Source organism: Pleurodeles waltl, chromosome 5, assembly GCF_031143425.1.
Source record: "Pleurodeles waltl isolate 20211129_DDA chromosome 5, aPleWal1.hap1.20221129, whole genome shotgun sequence".
NCBI lineage: Eukaryota > Metazoa > Chordata > Amphibia > Caudata > Salamandridae > Pleurodeles > Pleurodeles waltl.
In genome coordinates this window covers 1,716,209,025-1,716,228,330 of record NC_090444.1, presented here as the reverse complement: position 1 = coordinate 1,716,228,330, position 19,306 = coordinate 1,716,209,025, and the positions used below count along the sequence as shown (strand labels likewise).

Below are 19,306 nucleotides of genomic sequence, written 5' to 3'. Positions count from 1 at the left end.
GACCTTTTTCCTTAGCAATTTGGTGATTGGTGCCACCTTTTGGGAGAAGTGATGGATGAAGCATCGATAAAAATTCACAAAAAACATTGAATATCACATACTGATTTTGGTGTGGGCCATTCGGATACAGCTTGAATTTTTCTTTCAGTTATTTGCATGCCGTCAGGTGTTAAAATGACTCCTAGAAATTCAACTTCTTTGGTATGGAATTCGCATTTACTTAGCTTACAAAACAAATTATGTTTTTGTAGAGTTTTTAATACTTTTTTCACATGTTCTTCATGTATATCTTCAGAGTTTGAATAAATCAATATATCATCAATATAAACAATGACAAAGATGTCTAGATATGATATCAGAACATCGTTTAGGAAATATTGAAAGGCTGCTGGGGCATTACACAGACCGAACGGCTTCACTAGATACTCAAAGAGGCCGTAGCGAGTCATAAAAGCTGTTTTCCACTCATCTCCCTCTCGAATTCGAACTAGGTGATAAGCACCTCGTAAGTCAAGTTTGGTATAAATAACGGCAGATTTTACCTGGTCCAACAAGACTGGTATGAGAGGTAGTGGATATTTATTTTTAACTGTGCTCCTATTTATCGCTCTAAAGTCAATACAAGGCCCCAAATCGCCATTAGCTTTAGGTACGAAAAACAGTGGAGAAGCCGCAGGAGATCGTGATGGCCGAACATTGATCAAGGTATTCTCGTAGGACTTGATTTTCTTTCTCTGATAGTGCATAGATTCTACAATTTGGTATATTGGCGCCAGGTACAAGGTCGATCTGACAATCGTACGGCCTGTGAGGTAGTAATGAGCTTGCTTTCTTTTCACTGGAAACATCAGTATATTCTGAATACTGTGATGGCAGATCACTTTCCTTCTCAACTGCAGTATCAATAGAGTGTTGAAGATTTCCTTCTTTGTCTCGTCTTGATTGAAAACATTCCTTTGCACAAGAAGAAGAAGAAAAACGCAAAACCTGGTAGCGCCAGTCTATGCATGGATTATGTAACATTAACCACTGCATTCCTAAAATAAAACCATATTGAGGTGCTTGAATTATATCAAAGCGAATTATCTCACAGTGGTTCTGATTCTCATCATCTTTGCAAATCATTTGTATTCGTGAGGTTTGTTTAGTAACGGGACCTCCTGCCAACTCACTACCATCAACTGCATACACAACTTCTGGAACCTTTTTCTTGACACTGGGTATGTGCAAGTCTAGTGCAGTTTGTTTGTCCACAAAATTTCCTGTTGCCCCTGAATCAATTAGAACTTGTACATTATGTATTTTTCCCCATACAGTCATTTGTACTAAAATTCTAAAATGTATGACATAACGATTTGTGCAAAAGCACACTGAAGGAATTGTCAATTTGCACAAGAGGTCCCTTTTGTTTTTTCTTGGACACTTTAGTTTTCCTGTGAATTTTCCAAAGCAACCGCTATCTTTTTCTATGTCACAAATGTTGGATCAATTTTACCTTTGGGTTTCTTTTGACATTCTTTTACGAAATGACCCTTTTTTCCACAATACCGACACTGACCATTTTTTCGTTGCATGTCTTTCTCCTCTTTGGTCAGTGATGGGCGAACTGTTCCGATATCCATCTGTTCTATCATAGAATCTGAAGACAGTTGAAAGTGTCTGGATCTTTCCATTCGCCAGTTGATTTTTTCCCATTTTTTCCTTACTCCTTTTCTTTCAGAAAGTCTGTGATCTATCCATAGGGTTAAATTTATTAAATCAGTGCAAGTTTCTGGTTGTGGTTCAACTTGGGCCAATGCATCTTTTAGTTAATCTTTTAGCCCTTGATAAAATACTGCTGACCTTTTTTCCTCAGGCCAAGCGTTTTCCACTACTAACCGGTTGATGTGTGACAAATACATTATCAGTTCTTTGTTTCCTTGACGTAATTCTAGTAGCTCTTTGTCTGCAGACATAGTTATTGCGCATCTGTCAAAAACCTTTACAAGTTCTTCTACACAACGATGCCAGTTATTTTAAAGAGGACTGTCTAATCGGGCTAATAGCACTGCCCAAGTAGCTGCATCACCATTCAGATATGATATAAGGAATGCAATTCTAGATTGTGCAGCCGGAAAGGCACTAGGCCGACACGTAAAATCTTGTTCCACCTGTGTGAGAAAGTTTTGAACCTTATTGGGGTCCCCAGAAAACCTCTCTGGTGCAGCTAAAGGAATCTGTGTCAGAACATTCACAGCTAAGTTAGTACGTGCAGAAGGCGTAGGACGAGACTCAGAACCATCCACCTTACTCTGTAACTGAGTTACTTTATTAACTAAATCAGCTGTAACATTTTTTGAGTCTGTCAAATCCCTTTGCATCTGAGTGACTACTTGCATACGGGTATCTAGGTTGGCCATTTTGTGCAGCTCACGTACAGACCAAGAGGAAAGTATAAACTTGTGGGATCACTATTCTGTCACAGTATCCTTTCCTCTGGATCTGCACGCTGCTGAACAAAAGGCCCACCTTCCGGCTTCACCAACTCAGAAAGCTATTATAGCACAGAGTTCTGAAGAAGCCAGTTGGGGGAAGGGAATTAGGGTAGGGAACAGCAGGGAGAGAGATAAGAAAAGGTTAGAACAAATATGCACTTACTCATTCATAGAAATGTAACTCATCAATAGACTCTTGACTAAATGCGTCTTCATGATATCAGATGGAGACCACTTTTGAAATGAGGGCAAAGCCCCTTCTTTGAAACATGGAACAAGAATAAACTACGACCTCAGAACCAAGAGATGGCAAGAGCTTTGGACTATGATTATACTCAGAATATCAATCCTGTATCATCTATGCATTCATAACATAAACCTTTGATCATGACTTAGAAAATCTCAAAGAATTAAATATGTTTTCACATATTGTGCTTTCCAAAAAACAATAAAAACTATGATTTGCTTATCTCCAAATATACTTTCACATTCACAACTATAAAGGCCGAAACGTTTTTACTCATTGAACTTGAAGCGCTTTACTTATAATACCACTAATCGCTTTTACTTGTCTTGGCTGAAGCGCTACGCTCATTATGCTAAGGGGGCGCTTTACTCATGTGGCCTGAATCACTTTGATTGTTGTGCCAAGAGCCTTTTACTCCTGTGGATTGAAGCGATTTGATTGCTGTGCCAAGAGCGATTTACATATGTAGATTGAAGCGCTTGAATTGCAGTGCCAAGAGCGCTTTACATCTGTGCACTGAAGTGCTTGAATTGCTGTGCCAAGAGTGCTTTTCATCTGTGGACTGAAGCGCTTGAATTGCTGTGCCAGGAGCCCTTTACACCTGTGGACTGAAGCGCTTGAATTGCCGTGCCAAAAGCACTTTACACCTGTGGACTGAAGCGCTTGAATTGTCGTGCCAAGAGCGCTTTACAACTGTGGCCTGAAGCGTTTGAATTGCCGTGCCTAGAACGCTTTACATCTGTGAACTGAAGTGTTTGAATTGCCGTGCCAAGAACTCTTAACGCCTGTGCTCTGAAACGCCTTTGATCGTCGCGCCAAGACCGCTGTACTCTGGAAACTGAAAACGCTTTGCTCGTTGTGCTAAGGGGCACTTTACTTCTGGAAGTAACGACTTCCTCCAAAATTGAATTCATCAAGGCCTTACCGCTACGAGTACGACCTACTCGTTTTTGAATTCACCAGGGAAACAAGGATACTTCGGTTGGATGTCACTCTGCCATGCAGGAACTCTGCTCTTCTTCATAGAAACCCCCACGAGGTCTGACTGCATCGAAGTCTTTAAAATAGTGAGCAGCGTGCTTGGGCTTTATAGGCCTGCCACACCCCAAGATGGCTGCTGCCTCTAAAAACATGGGAATTGTAGTCCCTTCATGGAATAGCACTGATAAGTGCATCTTGTCCAGCAATGTCCTGAACCTGCAGCTCTATGAGCTTTGCCACAGGGCAGACGACAATGATGGCCACCTTTGGAACAAGAGGGGATGACAAGTGGTGCGCATCCAGCCTTGCAGAGCCGCGCAGCGGAGTTTCGAGTGGGACCTGGACCGCGCATGGCCTTATTCCTGACAAAAGCAGGCAAAGAAAAAAAAAGTTGACAAATTCCTAAAAGAAATGGAAATCCAGTCAGATAAACTTGAGAATGACATCTCAAGCAGAAGCGGAAATATTTAAGAGACTATGATGATTACACAGAAAGGAAGAATTTACACATTCAGTAGAGAGTATGACAATGCCAATGACAATGACTAATCTGCTAGGGGCCCTTCAGCCAAGGTCCCTCCAGTCAATCCCTAAAAAGGCATCAGAAACAGAAGCGACAGAAACCTCAGAATCTGGTAAAACCAGCGCACCAGTAGGAAAAAGTAGACCCACTGCTTTTTTTAGAATCATACCTCCTTCAGCTAAGGAGCGGACAATACCAAAGAGAGACAGCAGCATTCAAGGATGATACAGAGGAAGAGGCAGGGGGCAGAGGGAAGGGAGCAAGAGAATGAGGAAGGAAAGGACTAAACAAAGAAAGATCAGAGAGCGAAAGCAACAATAAGGACCCAGTGGGAACAAGCAAGGGGCTAACAGCAAGGAAAGAATAATGGAGGACACATCACTAAAAATACAGTTGTAACCTATTTCAAAGACAACTGACGGACAGTTAACTAATTGTGATAGCTCTAAACCTCGCGTACTGTCACTCAAGCAGCTTTAACTATATACAAACTCTTATTGACATGTTTACATTGAAACATAAGAAATTCTACATGCTGTGGGCAGACAAAACCACAGATAGAAGTAACAACACTACCGATGGGACAATGTCTAACCTTAAGATCAGTGATGTTGACATGCTGGTAAATCACCACGAGTTAGAAGTTGGAGAAACCACCATTGGTTGCGCTAATGACCCATCTCTGCAGTTAAGTGAATTAGGCATCAGATATGATAGATCAGCACCCACACATTTCAAAACAACCTGTCTATTTGTCTTCAAAATTCCTTTCAATACAATTGAAACATTTCATGAGCAAATAATCAAAGATCTGAAGAAAGTAAGATACATACAACAAAACAATTATTAAAACATAACTAGGAAAGGCCACAGAAGATCTAGCCAAAGATTCAGAGATTATTATCTGCCCAGCAGACAAGGGAAGCAACATTGTCATTGTGCCGAAGAGCTTTACTTAAGGGAGGCACACTGGTAGCTCAATGACAAGGAGTGTTACAATTCCATCTTTAAAGATGAATATTACAAGGCTACTATTACATTTTGTTCTAAACTGGAAGACAGGAGGGAGCAAGGACTACTTGAGATTGAGGAGTACTATTAACTTTAGGAAGACTTTCCCCAGTTACCAGTCCTTTATCTCCTTCTACCAGGTAGGCCTATTGTGCCCTCAATTTTTCCTTGTACATGGCAATTCAACACGCTGTTAGATTTAAGCCTTGTGAACAATTCCTTAGAGCCATGCCCATTCACTATATGCAACACACTGCCATGCTGCTTGATATATTATCGAATTCTGTTTGTGTATACATGTTTGATGGTGATATTTTTTTCCAGCTTAGAGGGACTGCAATGGGTACCTGTTTCGTCCCCAGCTATTCAAACCTGGTCATGGGCTGTTGGGGGGTATAGGTAGCCATCATTGAAGATGAGGCCCAAGACATGGAGACAACCATTCTGTGACTTTGGTACACAGATAATCTTTTCATCATATGGAAGAACTCCACCTAGTATGCTGATGGAATCATTAACAAACTGAAAAGTAACTCACTCAATCTTGACTTTACCTTTAACACTAGTACCACTAGAAATTAATTCCAAGGCATACTTGTGGAAGTCAAGCCTGGACATCTTACCATAAGACTCTTTTGTATACCCACTTCACACCCTGAAACCCTTAAATGGAGTAGTCCATGTGGGGGACTGCTGAGGGCAAAGAGGAAGTGCAGCTCACTGGAGGCATTTAAAACAGAACATGAAATCATGCTGGCTGGATTCTGTGAGAGGGGGTAACTCAACTGTGTGCTCAAAAGAGTTTTAATTTAATAATTAATTTTCAATTTGAAGAAGTGTAATTTATTACCTAATTAAAATACCACATTGTAGCCCCACAAACATAGCAGCACACACTTAAAATATAACCACAACGAATCAGTATAACTCAATTAACATAATTTATACTCAATACAAGTTTACTAATATGTTACTAATTAATTGCTAATTATTAACTTCCCATTCTATACCCCTACAAACCCATCAATTCACACCTCATATATAACTTAAAAAATATAATTATTACACATTTAATGATTAATAATCAGTTACATAATTATTAGTATATTAATAATTATTTTGTAATTCCTTATTACTTAAATAACTTTCCATCATATACCCCTGCAATCCCAGCAGCTTGTACATAATGTATAACTTAAAAAATATAATTATTATTCATTTCACATAATTAATAATCAATTAAATAATTAATAATACCTCCATTAATTGTTACTCAATCATCCTTAATTAACTTCCTGCCCTACACCCCTACAAACCTAGCAACCTGCTATAACACTATAAATTACTATTAGCAATTAAATTAAAAATTATAAACCACTTAAAATTACAAGCTATATTTGAAAATGTTATTAACAATTATACAAACAATAATTAATATATGAACTAAAACACAGAAGGATAAACAGCAATATTTTATACAACTATATTTCTTAAAACAATATTAACAACATCCATATTCTTGAGAATTATATTACATACCAGAAAAATTGATATTCTAGACAACAAAATGGGAATGATGTTTTATTGATTATGATGTTGTATTGCGGACTGAAGTTATGATTGTTGGTGGAATCACTCTAAGCGTAGTTAAAAGGTCCATAGAAACTCTAACACGTTCCCTTATAAATAAATTACTAAAATCCAAATAAGGCCAGACGCGCTCACAGGTTTTGGTAGCATAGTCGAATGGTTGCGTCTCCTTAAATGGCCCACATAGTTTTCCAGTTGATGATAAAGCAAAGGGTTATGTCTCTTTAAGAGCCAACCAAGATTTCCCACATATAGCAAAATCAGATGGTCACGTCTCTTCAAGAGGTTTCCATGGTTTTCCAGTTGTAGTGATCCACAGATTTTGGTAGTACAAACAAAAGCTTATCCCTAAGAGCCTACTACGACCTACCCAGAACCTTGGAGTTTGCTAATGCTTGTTTGAATTTGTTCATAGTGTTCCTAGTGTGATTGTGAGTGGAATAGGTTTTGAGCTTGCACAACTTAAGCAAATCGCAGGTGAATTGTGATGTTTATGAGTAATATGGAGTTTGCGTACTCCAGTGAAGTTGTTTAAGGAGTTTGTGTACTCCAATGAAGTTATTTAAGGAGTTTGCGTACTCCGAAGAGTGTGTGTAGGGAAGTCGTCGTACTTCACATATGCTTTGTGCTGAAAAATTGCTCACGTGGTTGTTGGTATATGGACCCTGTGTGGTCTAAGACTCCGGAGTACTGTACAAGTGGATGAGACACTTGGTTTGATGTTGTATTTGTCTGGTTAATAGGTCAATAAGGCGTGGTTGACAAACTCAGAGTGCATGTTAAATTAAGTGTTAGTTTTGGTAAATCCTATGTGCCCAAATGTGCCCTTCAAAGGAAACCAGTGGTGTTGGGAGGCTACCCCCTCCCACAGGAAATCCTTTGATTTTCCTTCCCCTGTCTTCGAGGTCAAGCAGCAGGAGGGCAGAACCATGTCTGAGGGGTGACAGCAGCGTGGGCTGCCCATAAGCCCTGGGAGACTGATAGGAGCAGAGTGCATGCAATCATGCCACCAATACTGGCATCAGTATTAGGGTATGATTCTGACATGTTTGATACCAAATATGCCCAGATCTGGAGTTACCATTATGTAGTTGGACCACAAGTACCTGTTGCCAGTACACACGTAAAATGGCTTCCCTGCACTTGCGAAGTCCAGTGCATTGGAACTGGAGTTCGTAGGGGCACCTCTGTTCATGCAGGGGTGCCCTCACACACAGGAACCTGCACCCTGTTCTTTTGGGCTAAAATGGCCTACCATAGGTAGTGACTTACTGTGACCATGTGTAGTGGCCTGTAGTGAAAGGGTGAATGCGCCTTTTCACAAAGACTGCAACGGCAGGCCTTCAGACACATTTTGCATGGACTCCCATGTGTGGCAAAATACATGCTGCAGCCCATGGGAGACCCCTGGCGTACCAATGCCCTGGGTTCCTAGGTACCATATACTAGGGATTTATAGGAGTACACCAGTATGCCAATTGTGGGGTGCAAATGGTGCTGAAGTAACCAGATTTAGAGGAGAGATCACAATTACTGGGGTCCTGGTTAGCAGGGTCCCAGTGAAAACAGTCTAAGCATATTGATAGCAGGCAAAATGTGGGTGTAACCATGCCAAAAAGAGGGTACTTTCCTACAGAACTCTTCAGCGTGACAAACAAAGGGGCTCCAAAGGCTACTAAATGCATTGAAATCCTATGTCAAAACTAAGAACCTTGCGGTAAACACAACTAAAGCCATTGACCAGGGCAGGCAGCTAGGATCCTCCTAAATGATTTTATCTTGGAGGAGGTAAGCAGGTACAAATACCTGAGGTTGTACCTGGACACTAGAGGTAATTTTTCCACCAGAAACAACACATTGTGAAGAAAAGGAAGGCCCTAATTCATGCCTTTAGGACCTTAGAAAAACCATTGGATTGTCCCTCTTTTCAGCCATTGTTAGCAATGATCTCTGCTAACCTACTCCCGACCATAGCATTTGCAAGCAATGCCTTGAGAGGACAGGATGCAGTCACACTGGCTAAGTTGCAGGTTAATGCATTTAGGTGAGTATATTAAATGCATCAAAATTCATACCCGGCACAAAATCGACTTGAGTTTGGACTTACAAAACAAGAACTGAGCAGAAGATCTACTACAATAAAATTCTTGTATAAGATACAGTTATCTCAAGATGCCCCAATAAACAGCGCACTATGGTCGACTATAGATTAATGTCCTGGCCAGCCTAGCAATATGCAACTACATTGGACCTATAGAATGTAGACTTTGCAAAGCAAAAAAGGAGGACTTTATACATCCGGTCTGAATCTGTCCAACCTGCACAAACTTTGTGCAATGTTATTGAAAAAGAGCTTTATCATTAGAGGCATTTGATCATGCGTACAAGCAAAAATAGCAAGTCTAAACCTAAGGGACCCACAGCTGAACTGTAAAATGGTAAACCTTTTGACAATGCCTCCATTTTGATATATATTTCAAACCAAATTCACCACCAAAAACAATAGTGCTGTGTAGGTAAAGAGTCTGAGGCCAGTAGTTTTAATAAACTGTTAGTGTTGGAATTCTTTAAACTGAATGTATAAGAGAGGGTCGGACCTAGTCTGATACATTAACTTGGCACTGATTCTAGTTGGGCTGCTTCTTTTATAGTTGCATTACTGGATTTGTAATTGTTTTTACAGTTGATACCTTTTAATTGGCATTTTACTAATGAAGACACAGGGCCTGACATAGAGTTCAGCAAACAGGTTATGATTCCTATAGGATAAAATGGAATCATACAACGGCGGACAGGATATCATGTCACATTTGTGCAGGAGTAATCCCATCCACCAAACTCTAAATCAGGCCCAGACTCATTACGTTTTACGTTTTACAGTGCACAGTTGCACTTTACTCTTGTTTCATGCAAAAATTGGCAGATGCAGGAGTTGTAATCCCCAGGGCAGCGCTGCCCTGGCGGATTAAGTTCGTCGGCACCGCCAGGCCATCTGCCAGCCTAAAGGTGTCAGTCCACTTTTTGGCGGTCTGACTGCCAGTGTGGCAGTCTTAAGACCGCCACACTCGTAATGAGGACCCGAGATTTTATTTTTTGATGCTCATCCACAATCAGATAGATTTCATAAACTGTTGGAAAGGCTGGTGAGATATGGAATTGTTATCTAATCATACCAGGGATTGGGTGTCATCAGCATCCATTATTATTATTTGACATCCACTTCAGCAAGCACTTTTCCCAGAGAGCTAATACAGATGCTGAAGAGGTTTGGCCACAGTACAGAGCCCTTGGCAAATCACATAAAACTTAAAATGGCTGAGCTGGAATAGGGGCAAACAAATGTGCGAGTCTGCCCTGAAAGAAGCAAACTTAACCATTTGAGAGCCAGCCTATCAATGCCAGCAGCCGGACACAGTCAAGCAAGATGGAGTGGTCAACTGTGTCAAAGTCACCAAAAAGATCAATTAGGACAAATACATCAATATTCTCTGGAGTATGCTAATCTCATTAATGTGGTGATGCTTTTGAAGGAGGAAAATTACATCTGGTTGTTTCATAAAATCTTAATTTTACAGGAGTGGCCAGGAGTACAGTAGACGATAGCATCATGCACATTATAGTCTAATTCATCTATTCTTTTCAAAGTAACACTTAATGATAAAACCATAATTTATGAAGTGTATGTAAAACAAAGAAGAATTATATATACATATCTTATCACCATGTGCTGTTATTTTATCACATGCTAACTTTTATCTTTGACATGTAGCATACACATTTATTTTTTGCTGTTATTTAGGCTAATGATTTTATTTCATGATTTTGTTTTCATCCTTGTTTCAGATCATCATCATCAAACTGGATTTGTAAATCGCGACTAATCACCTGCAAGGGTATCCAGGTGCCTAGATCAGTCAAAAAGCCAGGTCTTGAGTGTTCTCCTGAAATCCAGAAGGGAAGAGGAGATATGCAGGTGAAGGGGGAGGTTATTCCAGGATGTTGCTTAGATGTAGGAGAAGCAGTGTCCTCCACTGTTGCGCTAGCGTTTGTGTGGGATGCGTGAGGGAGAGGGAGGTGGAGTGCAGGAGTCTGGAGAGTTGGTGGAAGTTCAGGTAGTGGTTAATGTATGCTGGTCCTTGATTGTTAAGGGCTTTTTAGGTGTGGATAAGCATCTTGAATCAGCATCTCTTCTGGAGAGGCAGCCAGTGAAGTTTCCTGAGGTGGAGAGTGTGATGTGGGTCTGTTTAGGGAGATCGAGGATGAGTCTGGTGCTAAGTTCGGTATGGTTTGCAGTCTCTTCAGGAGGTGTGTGGTGATTCCTATGTAGAGTGTATTCCAGAGTCCTGTCGGCTTGTGACCTGGGCCTGAGTGACAGTACACGTGGTGTTGATGGGGAGCCATTTGAAGAAGTGTTAGGAAACAGGCAGAAGAGACTGCGTTGATCTGGTTTTTCATGGTGAGCTTGCTATCCAGGAGGATGCCAAGGTTGTGAGTGTGGTCTGTCGGGGTGGGTGCTGGTCTAAGTTCTGTGGGCCACCAGAAGTCCTTCCATGGGGAGGTGCTGTTTCCCAAGATCAGCACTTCTATCTTGTTTGTATTGAGTTTAAGGCAGTTGTTTTTCATCCATTTGGTGATGTCCCTCATGCACCTGTGGAAGCTGGCCTTCATGGTGGAGGGTTCTTTTGTAAGTGAGAGGATCAGCTGGGTGTCGTCTGCATGAGATATGATGTTCATTCTATGGTATCTGATGATGTTGGCCACAGGGGGCATGTAGATGTTGAACATTGAGGGGCTGAGGGACTAGCCTTGAGGGACACCGCAGATGATGTCCTTGGGTTCCAATGTTAAGGCCAGGTTTATAAATTGGTGAAATTACTTGAGTGCATTTTTTGTAAGTTTATGCTGTAAAACTATGAATATTGTAAGTATTTAAAAAAAACAGATTCAAGAGTAGTGGGATTTAATGTGCCTTTAAAATCCAATTTGTATTTTGAGTATATATGAACCAAAAAATTGATATTAATATTTCTTTACATTTTTATCCAAACTCTAGTTTTATTTTGGGAGGGGATTGTGGTTAGCTATTTGAACTATTTCTTGACAGAAAGTCTCAATTTAACTATATTCCCAATAAAAAATATTTTTAACTGTTACCTCACAGATTGCATTCACACATGGAAACTATGTAATGCACATATATCTAGCTTTTCCATTCTCCCCCTAGTACATTTTCTCCCTAGTACCGGTTTTAGAATATATGGTATCTTTATACATTATAATTTCATTATGATCTCCTTCACTTGGAAAACAGCGCTATTCAGATCTTAGACTATTATCTAGTTATATCTGACTTTGATTTTCATAAAAAAATATGAATATAGGGAGTTTTAACTTTAGTTTACTGAAAGTTGCATAGTTCTTTCTAGGTGTGAAACATTTGCTAATATTTTAATAGCTGACCCCTGCTGCAGACAACTAAGCATACATCACATGGAATATTTTCAAAATCTCTTCTGGGGATTTTGCAATGAAATATATTCTCCTTACAGAAGTGAGAAATACTTTAGGCTTTCACCCTAATTTAGATCTTGGCAGATGTATTACTATGTCACATTGGTGACGGATATACCGCCACCGAAATCTAAATCCTATTATGCCCTATGGGATTTAGATTTCAGCAGATGAGATATTCGTCACCATTGTGACTGAGTATTCCCTCCACCAATATCTAAATCAGGCCCTATGTTTTAAGATTAAAATCAATAGAACCTACATATTTCATATTGAGCATTAGATGATTTGATTAAGGCTAAAACAAATCACATTTGTGGAGGCAGCTTTTGATCATTTGACATGGGATTACATTTGAGGCATCAAAACATCATGAAATTGGACCCACGTTTCTAAAGTATGTGCCATTCTTCTAATACTCAAAAGCATAAGGTTTTGTTAAAGGTTTACTCTCTGCCTCTTATACTGTTAAAGGAGGGACCAGATAGTGGTGTCCTTTCATAAAACATTTACTTTTATTTAAACTATTAGCTTCACAATTTATTTGCCTCTTACAAGGAGATTAAAGGTTTTCAATTTGAAGATAATGGAACTAAGTTGAGGATGATTACTGCGTTGTGACATAGTGTTCTTTAAAGTGGTGAGTCGTGCAAAAACATTGGGGCAGCCCTGATGAATATGGGTATGGTATTCCAGATCCGACAGATTAATACGTAGCAAAATTTACTTTTATGATGCTAGATGTTATTGTTGAAGTAGATCTATTCTCCAAGATACTGAGGCATAAATTAAATATAAATAGATCAGAAATTCTACCTTTGATCTATTTATCAAGATTAAAATTAGATGTACAATATTTTTATCATCAAATATTTGTGTATGTGTTTTTTTTAACTCAATTATGATTAAGTTAACCTTAGAAGATATTAAAAGACAGAGAAATAGTCTTCACATTGTTCTTTATGAGGCATAATAGACACAATTAGGATGATCTTAGCTTGTTCTGACATTTTTGATTATTCATGTTGCCAATCAATTAACTGAGGTCATTTTATTGGGGGTAAAAATCGTTTCCTATCAAGGTTTCTTCACTCCAAATTTACCCAAAGGTATACATACAATAATAAACACAGTCATAAAGCACATATTATCATATGAAGTTCCACAAGAGGTTGAGTCCTTAATTCCAATATTGCCACAGATCCAGTCTTTTATTGATTTGCTGCCCACTGGTGACTCATGTTTCGTCACTTGGGCATCTTACAGAACAACTCCCTCAGGGATAAAATGAAAATACCAACTCTATTTAACAAACATATTAATCAACTTGAAAAACCTCACCCTCATATTAAAAACATTCAACCCACACTCAGTTCACATTGGATTTTTTTTTAGGAGGGGAGATTTTCAAATCCCCCTTTTATAAAATAATTATGCATTATTTGGGGGTAACCTCCCTAACCCCTCCCTTTTTTAAATTACCCTTTCCCCCTATACTCTTAACCAACCCTAAATTACCAATATCACTTTATACCTGTACCCACCCTAGAGCCTAAAAATACCCTTACCATCCTATTCTCTTACCCAGCCCTAAACCCTACAAATACCCATACAACCCTATACTATTACCCCCCCCTGAGTCCTAAAAATACCCTTACCATCCTATACCCTTACCCACCCCTGAACCCTAAACATTTCCTTACCACCCTATACCCCTACCCAATCCTAAACCCTAAAAACACTGTTATCACCAAATACCCATAAATTATAAAAATACTTTCATCACCCTATACCCTAACCCACCACTAAACTCTATACACACCTTTACCAACCTATAACCTTAGACACTATTAAACCCTAATAAGTCCCTTAACACTCTAAAGCCCTACTCAACTCTAAACCATAAAATACCCTTAGCACCCTACTTTAAGTTACTAAGTATATATTACGTTTCCCAGAATGAGGCAGAGATGTAGATGTGAAGCGTGTTGAAACCTCTTATGCTTCTTGGAACCTTACTGTGGGACAAACATTCTATCACTTTTTAATTGTATGAGATGTGTTGTAAAAGGTTTAAATAAATAGATTATAGTTTGTATCGTGGAGGTGTCTTATCGCGATCCTCTGCAATGCTTGAATTATTCTGAGTCTAGACAGTTATGAATGGTCTTTCATATAATGGGCACACAACCCATAGGAGCAGTCCACTATCACCTTTAGCCCAAGAGAAGCGGTGCTGTAACTGATAAACACATGTTGGCTGTTTTTCTGCTGTTGGTTCACAGACAATGGATGTTATGAATCATCTTTTTTTTAAAAGCAATTTGCATTAATTGGAACTGAGATTTTTAATTGGACAGAACGTGGATTATGAAGTATGAAATCTAATGATTTAGGTTTTTGTGATAAGAAAATTATCATAAATGATGTGATGAATTCTAAAATAGAGCAAATGGATATTTAATTGTATTCATAATTATTTTATTATACATATACGAAAGAACATTTTCTTTGAACCATTGATTAATAAATGTAATTTACTTCCCATGTATAATCATTGTACACAACAAATGAGAACAATATTAAATGAATTTGATGCAAGTAAATGCATTTTGGTAGCACATTATGCACATGTTGACTGCATATATTCATGGAAGCACACTTTCACATGGAGTACATTGGAATGCACAAACAATTCCAGAACTACTCCTGGGAATCTCACAGCCAAACTTCCCAGGAGGATTCATGGGCTTCTCTGTGACTACTACAAATATCAGAACTTTGGTCCAAACGCATGTGTGATCAGGACCATTCTTTTCACAGGACACAGGCAAGGGGTGGACTTGCATCAGAAAGGGAGTTTTTGTTTTGCATGATACATATTACCGTGGAAAACCTGACACGTGCCAGAGTCCATATGGATACCACGATGGCTAAAGTAATCAAATGACATTCAAAGAGTAAATCTCTTAGATTCCAGTATGCCATTTTTGAGGTCCACCTAATGGGGGAACACCCTCCTTGCAAACGTTATGCTTGGTGCAGGCATAATGTGGCACAACGGGTCACAAAGTGGCGCAATGCATGCATTGCGCCGCTTTATAAATATGACACAGCAAATTTTGTCTTGTTGGGCCACATTATCGTCATAAAGAATGACGCTAATGTGGAGCAAGGAGGTGGTAGGTCCTCTTAAATTTGAGCCATTATGTTTAAGGATTTCAGTCTTCAGATAGGGGATGGGTAAATATGTTTTTGTCATAAAAGAATAAGGATTTAATAAAGAAAGATTTTGACTGATAAAGAAATATGTTTTCTAAAATGAAAACAAATCGTCTGAAACTCAAGTTTGATTTAGTTGCATCATTCAACAGTAAACACAGTACAGTGGATGCAGCACTGTCATCCGCTGAAAAAGGCATTCCTTGTATCAGTGCCTAGGAGGCAATAAATCACGTAGCGCTTATCCTGAATGTGCATCTCATGCACTTGGACTCCATTTTTGCCTGGAAAATGTTATGCAAGGAGTACATCTCTCAAGCACACTATATGGTCTGAAACCATCTACCCAGCATCAACCATGCATAGTGTGGCGTCATTTTTTACAGTCTTGGAGGTATAGGGTGATGTCTCAAGCCATTTTTAGTGCCTTCTTCTTTTGCACTCACTTTGCATCGCACATTACATGAGCTAAACAATGATGCAATCAAAAAGAGCATTAGTATTTCTAAGTGTGATATCATCAGTGATGTCATCAACAATGTCATTTGAGATGCCATTAGCAATGCCATCGTCCATCTCTCTTGAGATGACATCAGTAATGTCATGTGTGATGTCATGACCAGCACATGGCACGAACATCTCTTTTATATCCCTGGATGCACTATGCTGTCTTTATGTAGAGGTGAGAGGTTTAGAGCCTTTTAAGAGGCTCATGTTATCTGACAGCTCAAAATTAAAGGGTTACTTGCAAAGTAGCTTAGTTAAAATAATCACTGTTGATGTAAGCACACATATAAGTAAGCCCCTTTTAAAGCACATGTATCTTTAGGAACAGAGAGTCAGATAAAGTAAACATACCACCATCAGACAAGGTAAGCTGAGATATCGTCAGAGTTGCTACTGAAGTTCCAGCTCTGGAAGTGATGGAAGAAACATATTTAATTCCATTCGCAATAATGTTCGTTCCATTGAGTGACCAAGTCATTGCGGTAGAGCTTGATGTCGTTGTACATGTGAGGGTAACTGTATCTCCTAGAAAGACCGTCTCTGGGAGAACTGTAAAATTTGTTTTATCTGCAAGAAGCATGATAATAACAAGGTAATGCATCAGTGGAATCTTCCAATATGAACAGACAAATAAAACATGACCCTTTATCTAGTCTTGACATACAGTTAAATCCCACAAACATCCAACTACTTAACTTTCAAGCCAATCTATTGTAATTTAGTCATAGAAGTTAATGAAGTTAAAGACGACAAACCAAATGTTAAAATCTAAGGGATAACATAAAATACTGAAGCTAAGCAATTAAAGGACAAAGTAAAATCCCATAGATGCTACATGATGTTAACTGAGATACTTCTGTAGTTCGATACTGTCTCTCACGCCAAGCCCTCCTATGGGAACTCCTCCACTGGGACATGTAATCCAAAATCCAATCCTGATAATCCATTTTCAGGCGCCAACAGGTGTTTGCACTTGAATCGGGATTACAAGTACAGCAAAACACTAAGGGGCATATTTAAGAAAAGTGGTGCTGCATCCAATGCAGTGCCACTTTTCTAGCACCTCTTAGCCCCACCCTACCACCACCATGTATGCGCCATATTTAATATACGGCGCACCATGGCGCAGGGCAGGGACAATAGAGTCAAAATGTTTGATGCTATTGATGTACTTTGCAGGACTGGTGACAAAAAAATTGCCTGGTGGAATATCTACAAGTAAGCGCCACACCATTAAACATTTATGCTGATTGGAGAGGTGGAAAACCTGTGGTATTACCATATTATGCGTTATTTTGAAGTGTGATACCACACCTGGTAAATACCTCCTGTGCCAGTATCAGTACTGGGACTGATGTACACTCCTCAAACATGGGCCCTCATTTATGAGGCCCTATCAGCACACTCCGCCACTGTGGTTCTAAAAATTCTGGACCCATGTAATTTACTTTGCCACAGCAGTACGATTTTAGTATCAAAAGACCGATAATGACTAGTACACTAAGCATGAGCATTTTCGCTCAATTCCAGCAGCGTTTTCACCTCGAAATCGCCATTTTCGTCCTGCACTAGTGGCTCCCATTTTATACACGGCAGCCATTTTTAAAAGTTGCCCTCACATAGGCTTATAATACAGTCAGATTTGATTCCAAGGACACGTACACCTTGATTGACTTTTCTCTGACCTGGGCAAGCTGTAACCATTGCCTCAGGCCAAACCTGTTTGGTCAGTCCCTCTCCCAGTGGCCGAATCAGATAGCATCAAGGCACACCAGGCCATAAAACCCTTATTATCGCTCACACACCCTGCCTAATCTTGCTCACACCTGCACCTGCTCTTTTCTTCTTCTTACTTTACGAGGGGGAGGTGCCCGTTTTTATTGGGGGTCCACACTTATCTGATGTAAAATACTAGGCCTTGCCGGGTAATTTATTATGGGTTGGATGACATGAAATATGAGGTTTCATCATGACACTGTTTTTTCCTTTGTAGTGAAAACATGTGAATGACCAACCAAAATGTCAAGAATGTTTGCCTGAAGCTTAAAAAACTGTATATAAGGAAACTTGACTTTGCATTGAAACACAGTCTCCTGAGAACATACAAACTGTGCTGTTGTACTTCTAGGACGCTTGTTACTTGGTTGCAGCCAATAAATTCGATCTTTGACTTCACCTAGAAGACTCTGAGTTTCTGTGGTCTGAATCAGGAAAGTACCCGAGGTCTTTGGGTGTACCCTGGCACCACTGGGTTACCGGATCAGTACCGGTTCTGAAAAACCCAGTACCTCAGTTGGCGCCCAACGTGGGGCGATACCAGCGGTACCGGTCCAAGCCTGAGGTCCGTGAGGAGCTTCGTGTGAAAATTCTGGAGGAAGGCCGCCACTTCATCGACCCCTGCATGTCGACGTGGTCCGAAAGTCTTTGCTGCGAGGTTCCCCGCTTCCCGACGGCTACGAAGGACTGCTGCCCTGGCTATCGCCCTGATTTGGACCCTTGATGTTTGGTAGAGCGAAACGATAAGACGAGTCTTCTGGTGACGTCATCGATATTTTCAGTTAAGTATAAGTGGAGCGTCTCCCAGTCCTTAGTTGGACACTTGGTTTGGTCCTTAGTTGGACATTTGGTTTGGTATCCCTTCGGGATCACTTTGATTTGGAACTTGCAAGTACCAAAGCCGAAGGACTCGTGTATTCACGAGACTATCGTAAACGATAATCCTTTGAAGTTTGAAGCTAGACTAGTGAGCGAAGATGCCTGGTCTTAGCAGACTTGGAAATTTGTTTTGTCTTGGTTGTAAAAGGGACTCCCGGTTGGAGGACTCATGTCCGGTTCCTCCGATTGGAACTCCAACCTATGAACTATATGTGAAGCACGGAGTAGGCCCCATCACATATAATGAAGTATGGATCCGTTACACCAGAAAAGATGGTGTTTTAAAATGGCCCCAAAATGGTAGCTTTGACACAGAAATCTTAGATAACCTCGAAGTTAGACTTTTAAAGAAGAAAGCCCGGCCGGCAATGTTTGATTCTTTCCACTTATGGCGTAAGGAAGCCAAGCAAAAGGAAATTAAATTAGCTAAGAAAAATAAGAGAGAAAAAGGTATTTTGATTATGCAAGCTGCTATACAGTTTAAAGATAACGAAGTAGAACAGTTGAATGAGCAGTTGCATAGGCGACATAAAATGACAGTAGATAAATGCTATCCAGTTTTGCCGCCTCTTCAGCAAGATGCAG

The 19,306-nt window shown here is 39.8% G+C and overlaps 1 protein-coding gene across 5 annotated transcripts in view; it reads right to left on the bottom strand.

Moving 5' to 3' along the window:
- The window catches only part of LOC138296696 (adhesion G protein-coupled receptor F5-like), a 1,100,568-nt gene that overhangs the window by 615,426 nt on the left and 465,836 nt on the right, over nucleotides 1–19,306 (bottom strand). For all 5 annotated transcript variants that reach the window (XM_069236068.1, XM_069236070.1, XM_069236069.1 and 2 more), the window contains one exon: nucleotides 16,418–16,633. In XM_069236068.1, coding sequence (XP_069092169.1) covers nucleotides 16,418–16,633 — 216 coding nt within the window. The remainder of the gene's footprint in view (nucleotides 1–16,417; nucleotides 16,634–19,306) is intronic.